Raw genomic sequence first — 15,774 nt, forward strand, 5'->3', positions numbered from 1 at the left:
GGACAAAATTAACAGAAGCAGACGATCTGACAATAAAATGCCAACATAAAAAGTTCTCCAATAGATCATCATCATCATCATCATCATCATCATCATCATCATCATCATCATCCTCCACCTCATCATCATCATCATCTTCATCATCATCATCTTCATCATCATCATCATCAACATGTAACACCCTTCTTCAATGCTCGCATAGGTTGGGCAGTTTAGCAGGAGTTGATAAACCACCAGAACTGCCCCAAGCTCCAGTGTCCTCTTTGGCATGGTTTCTGTGGCCGGATGCCCTTCTTAATACCAACTGTTTTACAAAGTGTACTTGATATTTTTTACATGGTTTTGGCATATTGAGGTTATCCTCTCATACAGTAAACCAAGGGAACTCACACAGAGTATCCCAGATTACTCTACAACAGTCATGAGCAAACTGACATCCAAGGGACTTTCTGAATGACATACCTAATGAAAATCACCTTGAATTTTTTTACTAGCATGGCTCGCCTGATGATGTTCTGTTCTTATGAGGCCTGCTTCTCATAAAAGATTGTCCATGCCCTCTCCACAGAATGAAAATCATTAAAAGTACCCTCTCCCAAAAGCATAATTACAATAACACCATTCAACTTTGTCAAGCTTGCTGCTCTTACCTGACTCCCATTAAATACACTAAGATAGAACCTTCCTTTCTATCATCAACTTTTTCAGGTATAACTTGAAGAAACTGATGAGAGCTTGACCAGAGAGGAAAATACTTGTCCTCATACCTTTTGAATGCATCTACCACACAACTTCTTTCACTTAAGACACCAAAAAAGAGATCAGACTCGTAAAGAAATTTGTAACATTTCTGAAGGGGAAATTTAACCCTTTAGCATTTAAACTGGTCATATCTGGCTCAATTATTCTGCATGTTTTATGATCAAACCAACCAGATACAGCCTCTCACACCTACTACCCTACAATGTCCTTCTAAAAATAAGCAATCGCATCATCAAAATTTCAAAGCTACAGGATAATGCATGATTAATTTAAAAATAAAAGAATAAATAAGTATTACATTTGACAGAGTAATATGAATGCTAAAGGGTCAAAACCTTTACAAAATTAACACTCTGAGACCAAACTTGTAGTTCTATTTTACAAAACCATTCATCTTAGGATGTTTATATCTTAGCTAAAAAAATTTCTATCATAATTTTCTCTTGTAACTTTTTATCAAGTTATGCTCAAAACACAAGTTTAATTAAAAGCAATTAAGCTTTTAATTTAAGCATAAGATAAGTAATTTTAAAGGGAGGGGGTTAATCAATACTATGAAAGCTGTACTTGACAGCTTCTTTATTATATTGATCACAAAAGGATAAATGACTAAGTTGACCTCGGAGGATTTGAGCTCAGAAAATGAAGAGCTGGAACATAGACCAAAAGATATTTTTTCCAATAATGAAAACATGTTATTTTACTAAATATCTCCAAATTATTGATTACTTTAATAATTAATTGAAACATATTTTAGAAAGATGTTTATGAAATGGTTAATGTCCCTAGCATCACCATCATCATTTTGACATCTGCTTTTTCCATGGTGCCATAGTTTGGATAAGACATCGTGAAGTGTTACTCTGTGACTGGATGCCTTCCTGTCCTATACATACTTTAGCTTTGTCCTCTTAGAATATAAGACTGCATTTCATAACCAAGACTTTCTGGGACATTTTAATGTTCAACAAGACAACTTTACTATCTGTCCAAGACATTAGGACAGATCTTCCAAACCAGGATTGTCTTGAGGAAAGCATGATATATGACAAGCCTTTATATTTATGTGTCTGAGTGTGTGTGTGTCTAGGTTCGTGCCTATGTTATTTATGTTTACATGGCTTTAAAATTAGTATTCCATAATGTAGCCCTTTGACAAACAGAAATCAATAAATAAATTATGTACAGACGGATAAAAAAAAAAGTACTAGGATTGATATGATTGACCAAGTTCTCAAAGGTAATGCTCCAGCATGGCCACATTCCAACGACTGAAAAATAATAAAAGAATAAAAAGAAGACACAACTCAGAACATGTTTTATTCATATTTTGACCTCTTCAATGACTATACTGAATTTGTCTGCTTTAATAACAAAGAGAGAATTACTTACTAACCATACAATTACATACTGGCTGGTATGAAAATTTAAATTCGTTTCTGGTGTGTTTCTATTTGATTAAGCTTCTGTTCCAAAGAACAGGTGGTGGCAAAAACTAAATTAATTGGAAACTGAAAGTAACTATTTCTAGTAAGTGTATAATGTCTTAAAATATTTATGAACATGTATTTTTATTGTTTTAGCAAATTAACCCATAAGAGGTGATGCCATTATATTTTTGTCAGCAAAATGTTTGTATAAAATGTCTCAGAATATTGAATATTCTTTTAGCTTTCCAGTCACATTCTTCAACACCTGCTCAGTAAAGTTTAGTTATATTTCTCTTGTTCTAAACTATTACAATCAGTAGATGTGCAATCAAATACAGTTACTAGATATTTTTATAACTGTAGTCAGAGGAGTTTGGGAATAGTTATCACTGCCTCATGGAGAAAGAAAATGATAAGGAATTAGACATTTTGCTCCTTTATTTGTTAGTGTCCCTGTATTTCATGCAATGGAAATTTCAATACTGAAAAATATTCCTTTTTCCAAAATATGGTATCACTTTACATAGGTTATTTTTTGCTTCTATAATATTCCATTGAAGGTCCTCTTTATCAATATGAAAATAAATAACCCAAGAATTCAGAGACCAGAATGGTCTGCCAGTAACAACACTTTTCTTTAAGCTCCTGAATTATTTTGTTTCCTATATCTGATAAGGAGAAACTTTCCTAAAATATTATTGAAACCTTAAACTACCTGTGCAAGGTAAGACAATGTCATTTCTATATTTATATTTGTTGACATCACCTAACAAATTTTGCTTAATTTTCATCTGTATTGCTCGAAGTGTTTTTTAAACATTTATATCATTTACACATTGTAATGCTTCAAGCAAATTACAATACTCCTTTAAATAGGAAACTATTTTTAAGCAGCCTTCATATATATGGACATTTTCTTTAGAGAAATGAAGTTTATGAATGCCATGATGTATTGTAAAATTTCTAAACCATCCAAATGTAAAAAACATACCTTTATGTAATCTCTTAGTGATTTTTCTGACCTTGGGTCCTTGAAATCAATATTTCTTTGGACCACTTTACCAAGATTTTGAACTGGAGAAGTACAGTGCCAGAATATCTACCATAGGGAACCCCCACTGATATTCTAAGAAACCTACTAATCTGATGGCCTCGGCTAGCACCTTATTTATTAACTGCAAAAGGGGTAAAAGCAAAATTGTCCTTAGCAAAATTTGAACTAGTAACACAAGGAACATATACCCATAAGATATTTAATCTGATGCTCTGATAATTCAGCTAGTTTGTCATTCTGTTAGGATTATCTTCTCATATCAAAATTGTTTTTCTAATTTAAAGGCACTCCTCAGTTATGGTTTGTTACAAAACATATAGGCAAAGCATATTGAAGCAAGTTTAAAAGCACAACACAAGACTGTTGTCATAGTCAGTAATCTTAAAAAGGTAGTACATTTTTTCCTTGCAGACCAGAGAAATGTATAATTTGTTTCATTTGCCACCAAGTTTCAAGTATAAGTGTTACTTCATGGTCATCCTCAGAAATAGTAGTAAATCAAAGAGTAGGCATCTGCATAGTAAAGTAAATAAGGGGGGTAATATTAATGGAGAGAAGAATGGAGAAAAATACGTTTGAGGGAAGTGGAGTAGGAGAAGAAGTAGGAAGGAAATGAGGAAGGAAAAATATGACTTTGAATAACAGAGGTTGTAAATTTTGCTTTGAGAATGTTTTATGAGTCTTTTACAGAAGTGGCAGGAATTTTGACAATGTAAATTTCATCAGTGGCTATTATAAACTAAAATGTGTATTTTCTTACCCTAATACATAGACGGCTATTGTTGTCTAAGATGAATTAGATAACAAAACCAATTTTTCATTTGTTATAAATGTCTTGTTTCATTGTTATTGATTTTATTGTCTAATCTTTTTCCTTTTTTTTTTTAAATAATATATCGAGATTGTTTTTAAATGTATCTATTATAATAATTAGCTTCAATATTATCTACATTTTCCATTAATTTATCTTCCAAACACACAAGAGAAATGCATAATTTGCCTTATTTGTATGAGTTTCAAATATATATAAGGGTTATGTTGTGGCCATAATATCTCAGAAAGATAGCTTAACAGTGGCAGTAGATGTGATATGGTAGACATTTGCATAATATACTGAATTAATGATCAATTACATAAAGGTGCAGCTTTGTTGAACATTAAGACATTGCACATATAATTCAACTAAAAATACCCAAATTTGTTTCCATATACATTAATGGGGTTAAAGTTGATGTACATATGGAGGTAAAGATTTAAACTTGGCAGTGACTATTGTTAGGAATTGCTTGATGAGTCAGATTTCCCAACAGATATTATTTATAACAAATCTGCTGCTGAAAGCTGAATGTAATAGAATTGGGTTTTTATAATGTATTAGTGTGATGGAAGAGAGATTTGTCTGCTGTTTCGAGCAGCTAATATGAAGGCATGACATAAGGTGACATTTGGCCTTCAGCAGCATTACATTTCGAGGTGGCTAATTAAGCCAATATTTGCATAAAAACCATGGTTACATTGGGGGCACATAATAACAGAGTCAGGACCCAAAGGGACTCTTGCTTCCAATGCAATCCTCTTTAGCATCTCTGATCATTTCTTATTTTGGGTGCTGTACTCTAGAGTACACAGCACTATGCCACATATATATGATATGGTCCTAAACTCCAGTGGTATGTTCCAGAGAGTATAACTACTGATAAATATTAGTTTCAAATTTTGGCACAAGGCCAGAAATTACATCAACCTCAGTAAATAACTAGTACCTATTTTATCAACCTCAAAAGGATGAAAGGCAAAGCAGACCTTGGCGGAATTTGTATTACATTCTGAATTCAAATTCCGAACTCAGAACATAAAGACCAATGAAATGTCACAAAGCATTTTGTCTACATACTAATGATTATATATATATGTGGCATAGTGCTGTGTACTCTAGAGTACAGCACACAAAATAAGAAATGAATGTCACTGACCATAGATATGCTATATTAAGACTCACCCAGAGATAAACAACAACAGTGGAAGCAGCAGCAGCAGCAGTAGCAACAGCAGTAGCAACAGCAACAACAATGGTTTCAAATTTTGCCACAGGGGCAGCAATTTTAGGGGAGGGGATGAGTCAATTACATTGACCCCAGTGTTCAACTGGTACTTATCTTATTGACCCCCAAAAAGATGAAAGGTAAAGTTGACTTCAGTGGAATTTGAACTCAGTATGTAACAATTGGTAAAATACTGCTAAACATTTCATCCAATGCGCTAACAATTCTGCCAGCTCACCACCTTAATAATAATAATAATAATAATAATAATAATAATAATAATAAGAAGAAGAAGAAGAAGAAGAAGAAGAAGAAGAAGAAGAAGAAGAAGAAGAAGAAGAAGAAGAAGGAATATATTCACAGACACGACAGAGCTGGGAGCTATGCCAACACTATGGAATAACAACAGAAAAAAGATGGTATAAACACACGCCAGAAACGGTCACAGAAAACGAGAAAGCAACATACTCTGGGATATGCCAATACACACAGACAGAGAAATTAAGGCAAATAGACCAGATATAGTTGTCAAAGATCATGAAGAAAAAAAAAAAATGCTTTCTAATTGATGTATCAATACCAGCAGATGACAACGTTTCCCTAAAAGAAATGGAAAAACTTTCAAAATAAAAAGAGCTGGAAATAGAGGTAACTCGAATGTGGAATCTAAAAACAGAAACAATTCCTATCATAGTAGGTGCTTTAGGTATAATAAAAAAATATTCAGACAAATACATAACAAAAACACCAGGACTTACAAATATATATAACATACAGAAAATTGCACTACTGGGCACTGCACACATCCTACGCAAAACACTTTCAATACAGTAACCATAAGAGCATCACAGCAAACCACAGCACATACCCAAGGCGCACAGAGCTGCACTCGGTAGTGAAGTGAAAGCACATTATAAAAATAAAACTACTGAACAATAATAATAATAATAATAATAATAATAATAATAATAATAATAATAATAATAATAATAACAACAACAATAATAATAAACAACCCCACTTCTCTGTTTCAGTGTCCAAATTACACTCATAATTATTGGATATATCAATTATCACTGACAGCTGAAGAGATGGAATAGCAATTACTTATTTTTAATTTGGTAAAATGCCATAATATTTTGGACAAAGAGAAATGACAGTTTACTTGCACTGCAAATGTAACTAAATGGACAATTGTAATCAAATCATACAAGCTATTGAGATCTATAAGTTGACAGTAATATTTACTGTAATAATGACTTTTCAATTATGTATGTGTGGTCTTAAAGATGAATAATTAGACAAGAACAATGAGAATGTTGGTGTTTGGAAAAATCTGTGTAAATCTGCCATTTGGGCAACATGTGGCAATTTTTACTACCTAAGACACAAACTCAACTAATTAAGATTTCACAGTTTTTTGGGGGTTTTTTTGAGTAGTTTCTGAAATGGATAGAGAAATTCAAAGGATCGCTTTGGTATAATGGTAGAATTTTTGCCATGTCTATTGAAGATGTGGGTCCAAGTCCCATGAGGAGCCTTTGGCTTACTCTGTCTGTAAAGGTTTTTTTTAGCCCAATATTTACATGCTTTTATTTATACCTTTATGTGCTTTGAGATGCACGGTTCCAAAAAAAGAACTATTACACATCCATTGTTCATTTTGAAGTTTCTAAATTCTTAAGACATCAACAGCATATTATTTTCACTGGTTAGAATGAAATTGCTAAAACGAATAGAGAAATTCAAAGAAATGCTTTGGTCAAAAAGTGTACAAGAGATGTGAGTTTGAGTACTTCAGGCAGTCTTTGACTTTTTCTATCCAAAAGGGTTTCAACCAAATATTTACAGATGCAGGCGTAGCTGTGTGTTAAGAAGCTTGCTTCCTAACTATATAGTTCTGGGTTCAGTTCCACTGCATAGCACTTGGGAAAATGTCTTCTACTATAGCCTCAGGCCTTGCAAATGGATTTGGTAGATAGAAACTGAAAGAAAGCTGTTGTTTTACAAAAAAATATATTTTTTTAAATCACCTTTACACTTCAAATACTGTCAACCTCACCTTCAAATACAGTCACACTAGAAAAAAAAACATCTTCTCAAAAATGGTTAGTAACATTCTCATAACAGATTTCATAAAATTTTTTTTTAAATAATATTCTTTAAAAACATCACCTTTGCACTTCAAAACTGTATTAAATTATCCTCATAGACTTTCAAATATTTAAGCAACTGTTACACAATCAAGATGGTACTGATCAGATCGAAATCAACAACAAATATGAACTCAAGTGACAGAATTTTGGAGGAAATCTCAAACAAAGTAACAATCCTCACAAACAAATATGACTCGCATCATTTTTTGGGGGAATAGAACAAACTCGTATTTACAGAGAAAAAGTAGAAATCCTGCTAACATTAAAACACACTACTGAAACTCTAAATACAATCTCCATTTCTCTGTCAACAACAGAACATTCCAATACACAAGATATCTTTAAGGAATAGAATGAAATTCATTTGGAGAATGAAGCACTCAAGAAAATGACCCAGATGAAAAAGATATGGTATAATTTATTAAATCAAAGTAAAGATGCATATTGGAAAGCAATCAGAAATGAAAATTTAACAAACACATATGCACAATGGATAAACCAAGAACCAGTGATTTTCCTACAAAAATTCCATCCCCAAAATATCACATCAAAACCAAATGAAGAAATGAAAATCAGAATAAATCTTGCACACCAAAGGTTTGAAGCAAAGATCAGCAGTTTAAAGCTTCACAGGCCTCACTTTAAAGAGAAATTTGAGAAATGTGACAGCTTAGTGCAAAAAGAAATCTCCAAACAAACCAACAGGAAATTACATGAGAAACTGGACTTATGGAAAAAAGACATAGAGATACAAGAAGCCAAACTGAATAAAATAGTTGTGTAAATATTGCAAATAATATTAGACATGAATATATAAACAGTTAAAAATATATCAAGACAAAGCATTTTGCTACACAAAGTAATAGAGTAAACCCTCAAACTATCCAAAAGTTGTCTGTTAGTAAAACTGGTACAAAAAAGTATCTTTTTTATAGAGAAATCAAATCATGTCAAAACTTTCTCTCTCTTAGAGCTATCCATTTGCTTGAATGTACACAACAATAATAATAATGATAATAATAACAGTAATAATAGCAACAACAACAATGACGATGATGATAACAGCTATGAACAACAATAACAACCAAAATAATAATAATAATAATAATAATAATAATAGCGATGATAGTGGTGGTGGTAGTGGTTTCTTTTAATTATGATTGTCATTATTATTATTGTTGTTACTGGTTCTAATATTGGCACAAATAAAGTTAAAAGTGCAAATTTTCAGATAATCGAATATTAATTGAAGAAAAAAGAGAAAAGTTTAAATTATATTTAATCTAATATTGCTGCAAAGAACAAAAAGAGAGGAAAAATGAAAGACTGTGAGTAAAATAGATTAATATTATATCTAATTTGATGTAAGCAGAACATCTGACGACTTAAGTTGTTAATTACATCATTTAAGTCGTGAACATTTCATTTACAGAAATGACAAGATAAACAACAAACTAATAAATAAAAGATAATTAAAATAAAGAAGATAATGAAGAAATCATGATAAATGATGAAAGGGAGAAGGAAGAGGACAGCACTGAATATGATGAAGGGCAGGAGAGAGACCATGATGATGATGATGATGATGGTGGTGGTGGTGGTGACGATGACAGCAATGATGATAATGATGATGAAAATGATGATGGCAATGACAATAATGGTGATGATGATAATGATGACGATGACGATGATGACGATGATGATGATGACGATGATGATGATGACGATGATGATGAGGACGATGATGATGATGACGATGTTGATGACAACAATAGTAGTGTTGGTGATGATGATAATGATGATAATAATGACAACGACGACGATGATGATGATGATGATGATGATGATGGTGATGGTGATGGTGACAAATGATACTGTTGATGGTGATGATGCATTACTGCCTCTGCCACCATTGCCAATGATACCACTACCCCACCCACCAAAGGATGTTTTCCAAGTGAGATTACAATGATCCAGTGGAAATTGGATATCAGCCTTCCTCATTATAGTGCTCAATTGCTCTCTTTCTTATAACCTCTTTGCAAACAGATGAGAATCATGATGCTATAAATCTAAGATTCTGAGAGGTGAACCTTGATTTTCTGTTTACACATGTGACATTTGCACGACAAATTCTTCCTTCTTCTTCATGTGCAAAATCCCAAACATAAGTAATTATGGAACCTCTATGCCAGTGATTCTCAACCAGGGTCCATATAGCCCCTGGTGATCCATGTAAAATATTTGGGGTTTCACACAAGCAAAATAGTAAATTGGGGACCCACAGTGGGATTTTAAGGGTCCATGAAAAAATTTTTTAAATAGTAACTTGGGGATCCACAGAAAGTATTTTAAATTATCAGCTGGGGTCTATGTGGTCCCTGGAGGTCCATGTGACTTTTGGGGTCCACACAAACAAAATAGTAAATTGGGGACTCACAGTAGTATTTTAAATTACCATCTGGGGTCCATACGGCCCCTGGAGATCCATGTGACTTTTGGGGTCTGTACAAACAAAATGGTAAATTAGGGATTGTCATATTCTCAGGGTCCATGAAAAAGATGTTACTTTGGATGTATTTACAGTGGGAAACAACTAGGATTCTTTCTCTAATATTTTACATAGTTAATGTATGAAAAACAAAATAGGAATTGTTAAAGAAGCTTCTATAAAACTAGTTTTTGAACATCAAATAGCTTTGGGGGTCCATCAGAATAAAATAGTAATCAAAGGGGTCCATAGATAAAAAATGCTTGAGAACCACTGCTCTCTGCCTTCCTGTCTTCCACACACTGTATAAAATTATTGGGTCTGTCTTTCTGTTAGCAGCTTCTAAACTGTAATGTCTCAAGCTACTGCTATCTAGCACCTTCGGATGATCTCTACTCAACTGCTACTGAACAGCTACTCAACTCCACCTTCGCTTGGGGGCGCCAACACAACATAAACCCAGCAAGTATGTTATCTCTTTGTCATACCCAGTTCCTTCTTTCTTTCTCTGTTCCAGTTACAACCAAATGTTCTAGGTTTCTGTCATCTCATCTGATGTCCAATAAACTTAGTTTGTTGCCTATTTATGTTGATGAGAATTTTGCTGATGTTCTCCATTTCTAATAAACTCCATGAGCCTTCAGATTTAGTAAAAGATAAGTACCAACAAATAACTAACAAACACATTGTACATTACTAGTGGGACTCGTGGAAACTCCACAGAACGAAAATGATTAAGAGAAGCTACTTAAGAAAGAAGGGAGGATTTTTGTTTTTATTTTATTTCACTTCCAGTCATAATAACATATTATATGATTTTAAAATTTTCCTCTGCTAATTTCTTTTTCCTACTGCTTCAACAAACTTTTTAACCATGTCATTCCTCTCTTCGTGTCTTTAACATTTCTCTCTTTCTCTTCAGCTTTCCCTCCCCATCCTACAGCACATCATTAACATTTCTCTCTCCCACTTTTTGCTTACCATTTTTCTCACCCTCTCTCTCCTTACTTCTCCCTTCAACTAACCATATGATGCATTTGACTGTAGTTTATTATTATTCTCCCACTCTTCTTTCTTTTCTACTCACATTTCTCCCCCACTCTCTCTCGCCCACTTCTCTAACTAACTAAAATATAACAGGCGAATGAACAAGCAGATTACTATATAAATCTTTATCACTGCAAACACTTAGTAACTCACCTACAAGTATGTCATCTTCGTCATCATTGTTACCATTTTAGCATCCATCTTTCCTTGCTTGCAATGAGTTGGATGGAACTGAGGCAGATTTTCTATAACCAGATGGCCTTCCTGCTGCCAACCCTCATCTGTTTCCATATAAAGTAATATTTCCCCATGGCTTTAAGGTGGTGAGCTGGCAGAATCATTAAGCATGCCAGGCAAAATGCTGCTAAGCATTTTGTTTGTCTTTATGCTCTGACTTCAAATTCCACCAAGGTTGAGTTTACTTTCCATCCTTTATGGGACAATAAAATAAGTACCAGTTGAGCACTGGGGTCAATGTAATTGGCTTACCCCTCACAAAAATTGCTGGCTTTTTGCCAGAATTTGAAACCGATATTTTCCCATGGTTAGATACATTTTTGCAGAAGATTAGAAATGAATGACATTCATTTACAGTGATCAAGACAAAGTGATTCATCCACACAATCACACATCCACGCAATCACACATAAACACACACACACACACACACACACACACACACACACACACATGTAGAGAGGTATGAAAGGCTTCTTTCAGTTTCTGTCTACCAAATCCACTCACAAAGCCAGAGTTGACCCAGAGCTATAATAGAAGATATTTTCCCAATGTAAGGTGCCACACAGTGGGACTGAACCCCAAGACCTTGTCATTGGAAAGCAAACTTCTTAACCACATGACCACATCTGCACCTATTTACATGTTTAAACATTAGTTTCAAGTTTTGGCACTGGGCCAGCAATTTTAGGGAAGAGTAAGTTGGTTACATCAATCTCAGTATTTAACTTACATTACTGACCCACTCTCCTTAGGGATGAAAGGCAAATTTGACCTCGGCAGAATTTAAACTCAGAACATGAAGCATTTTGTCCAGATTGCTAAGAATTCTGCTAGCTTGTCACCTGATATGCTCAGATATTGATTTCAAATTTTAGCACAGAGCCAGCAATTTTAAGTATTTGACTGTACCTATTTTATCAAAACCTTGATGGAATTTGAAGTCAGAGTGTGAAGACTGACAAGATGTCATGAAGCATTTTGCTTGGTGTGTTAACAATCCTGCCAGCTTGCCATCTGGCATGTTTAGATAATAATACATTATTTACATGGTTGCTCATGAATTCTTTGTACTGATTAAGAGAGCTCAAAGACTACTGTGATTCAGGAACTACAAGAATATGAATAAATTAACTTGCTGGATCAGCACTCTTACACCAAACTAAGCTCCCTTAACAAACTTAGCAATACAATTTCCAAAAATGTTAGGTGATGTTGCATTTCTTATCAACAGAACATACAGATCTAGAGACCTATCATTAGCGTGAATTTAAACACTGTGCTTTTAAAATCAGAACAGTTGTAATTTAATTCTGTGTCTACTTGAAGAGTAGGTTAATGAGTTGCAGATTTATCTAGTGTTTCTGCACAAGGAATTAAATAAAAATTGGTAAGAAACTTACACCAATTAAATTAATTAAATTCTTCTTATAAGGAAAGGCTTAATCTTCTTACTTCTTTATCATTATCATCATCATCATCATTATCATTGTCGTCATCATCATTGAAATTCTCACCAATGTCATCATCATTGTTATCATCATCATCATCATCAACATTATTATTACCCCTATCAGTGTTGTCACCTTGTCGTCATCTTCATCTTCATAATCAAGCTCACCCCCACCATTTTCATCATCATTATCTCATCAGTCCTTCCACTTTCCCTAACACCTCTCAGTTATCATAGCAAGCATTACCACCATCTTCATCCTTATCTGCATCACCATTGTTTCATCATCATCATCATCTTCATCACCACCATCATTGATGTCTGATCTAATTTTGCACCCTCCTTCTCTATACTGGTGCAATGAAGTAGATGACAACAATACATACTGGAATCGTTGGTCAGTAGCCAGGCTCTAAGTTCAAAAAGAAGACCAATCTAGACTTTAAAACAAAACAAAAACAAAAAAATAGAAAGGAGAAAACTAATTCTTTATTTTCTCTCCAAAAAAATGAGGCAGATACTATCTATGGTTCATCAGAATTTTATTTTATGACCAGACTGAACTGAAATACAGATATAATGTCTTTCCTCTGTTATTATTCATTGCCCTCAGTCTAATAAAAAGCACAAATAATTGAAGGTTATAAAAAGATTTTCAACTGTTTAGTATCAGAGCTTGTTTTCATTTTATGTAAGGGTATTTGGCAGAATTACCTTTTGTTTAGCATTTACCAATAAAGATTCTGCAAGTGCTATAAAATTTGCTTATTTGTTCTGTCATTATTAGATATAAGTATATACTAAACATTATAAAATGTCCCAGAGCTAAAATGTTGAAACAGTATTTTGTACTGTAGAGTCAGTATTGATTTCTTTTGTAAACAATATATGGTAGCTAACAGAACAACTCCTTGGTTTTTTATGATAAAGTTTACAAATTATTACTTGTCTTCTTAATTAAACACAGAAGTATATATTAAAGGAATATTGTAAGTAACTGATGTGAAATTCAGAAAGGGTAAATTCAGGTGAAGATACATAGCTCAGTTGTTAGAGTGTCAAGCTTACAATCATGAGGTAGTGAGTTTGATTCCTGGGCCAGGCTGTGTATTGTGTTTTTGAACAAGACACTTTATTTCAAGTTGCTTCATTTCACTCAGCTGTAGAAATGAGTTGCATCATCACTGGTGCCAAGCTGTATCAGCCTCTTCCTTTCTCTTGGACAACATCAGTGACATGGAGAAGAGAGTAGTATTGAGTGCGTTCTGTGTTAACATATATTTCTGCGATAGGTTATTTTTAGATAACCACAACCAACCATTTATTTGTATAACACCATTTTACATCAGACATCTATACCACTCATCATAACAATATATATCAGAGAATATAGGAATGTGTAGCTGAATTCAATTAATAGGTTTAAAATATTCTTGATTTCTTTTTTAATCTAAGAGTATTTTGTCCTTGTTACATTACTCTGTGAATAATAGCTAATTGATTTTAAGTAAATATAAAGTACAATTTTTGATAAAGAATTCTTTATTAGATTAGCAAGGCAGATTGAATCTTCATTTTAATTATAGCTTCTATATCAGAACAAAATTTGTTTCAAAATATATTTACTATCTTATGCATTCCATATAATTCTGTCATGCATTAACTAAGAACAATTAAAGATACTTAGATGCTAACCAATGCTTTTATTTTTTTAATTATTGGAAAGAGAATAAAAGGAAAAAGAAGTTTGCAATGTTTACTTCTTTTCTAGAATGTTCATCATTTGGAGAGGAGATGTACTGAAAGCTGAGTTCAAAGGAGATGCATCTGGAGAGGAATGGTCCTCCTGCTTGGAATGATAATGTAGTCCTAAATATACTATGGATAAAAAATGAAATAGGAATGTCACAGGTGAAACACTTTTGATCATAGGTCTGCCAGATCAATGGTGATCTAAATGGAATGGTTTTGAATTTGAAAGAAATTATGAACTGATCTCTAACCTATCTTTTTAAAACAACCAACAGTAAAGTTGTCAACACATGAATAATAAACCACCAAAGGACCACCTCCCTCTCCTGCTTATTCAATCAACCTGTCAAAAAACAGCCTAAACTATTGCATTACACTTTAACCCTTTAACATTTGAACCAGTTGAGAGGTTGTTCCCACTTAAATGTGGATGTTCTGTTAGAACAAACTATACTGTTCACTAACTGGGGATAAATATTACCTTTCAGAAAGGTAATCTGTTGCTAATATGTATTAAACCAGCCATACTTGGCTCAAATACTCTGATTATTATGTGTTCAAACTGGCCAGATCCTGCTTCTCACACCTAAATTACAATGTCAAGCTAAAAATAAACAATTATATCATCAACATCTTGAAGTTATGAGATAATGCATGATTATAATTGAAAGCAATGTGAATAAAGAAGCATTACATTTGACAGCATAATCTGAATGCTAAAGGGTTAAAAATCTTTGAAAAATGAAAATGATAATGTAGTCTTTGATATACTATGAAAAATACTAAATAGGAATGTCACAGATGACCCCTTTGATCATAAGTCTACCAGATCAAGGGTAACCTTAAAAAACTAAGTCCCTCCACACACACTCTAATGCAAGAATAAAGGGAATTATTAGAGATAACCCTTGTATATCTATAATTCTTTAAATCATATGTCTATAATTTATTTGTTGTTTATTTATTGTAAGGGTGATAACATAGAAGTTGCCATAACTATACCTTTTTAGATGGTACTATAGTTGAGCAATTGAAGTAGTTACTACTTGAATTCAAACATTGATATACCAGAAGCTGTAGCTTCACCAAATTTTATAGTGGAATGCAAATATGATGAGAAGTGAAACCCTCAACAAATGTTTTATCTTTTTTCTTTCTCTTGTTTCTTTTTTACAAATTAAATAGATTTATGAATAATGTGTTATAATGCTTAATGATGTATTTTTGGAATAGATTGAAAACAAAAGGTCAAAAAAATCAATTACAAATTGAAACGAATATTTGCATATTTATTTCTAACACGTCTGGGTAGGCTCAGACACAAAATATGCTAGGTGCTGTATCATATGT

General features: G+C 33.2%; 1 protein-coding gene across 1 annotated transcript in view; it reads left to right on the forward strand.

Moving 5' to 3' along the window:
• Positions 1 to 15,434, forward strand: part of LOC149137052 (uncharacterized) — a 22,955-nt gene extending 7,521 nt beyond the window's left edge. Inside the window, exon 2 of the mRNA XM_089338249.1 lies at positions 15,396 to 15,434. Within this exon, the coding sequence (XP_089194375.1) occupies positions 15,396 to 15,434 (39 nt within the window). The remainder of the gene's footprint in view (positions 1 to 15,395) is intronic.
• The last annotated feature ends 340 nt before the right edge of the window (positions 15,435 to 15,774 follow it).

Source organism: Octopus bimaculoides, chromosome 2 (assembly GCF_046866305.1).
Source record: "Octopus bimaculoides isolate indiv1 chromosome 2, ASM4686630v1, whole genome shotgun sequence".
NCBI lineage: Eukaryota > Metazoa > Mollusca > Cephalopoda > Octopoda > Octopodidae > Octopus > Octopus bimaculoides.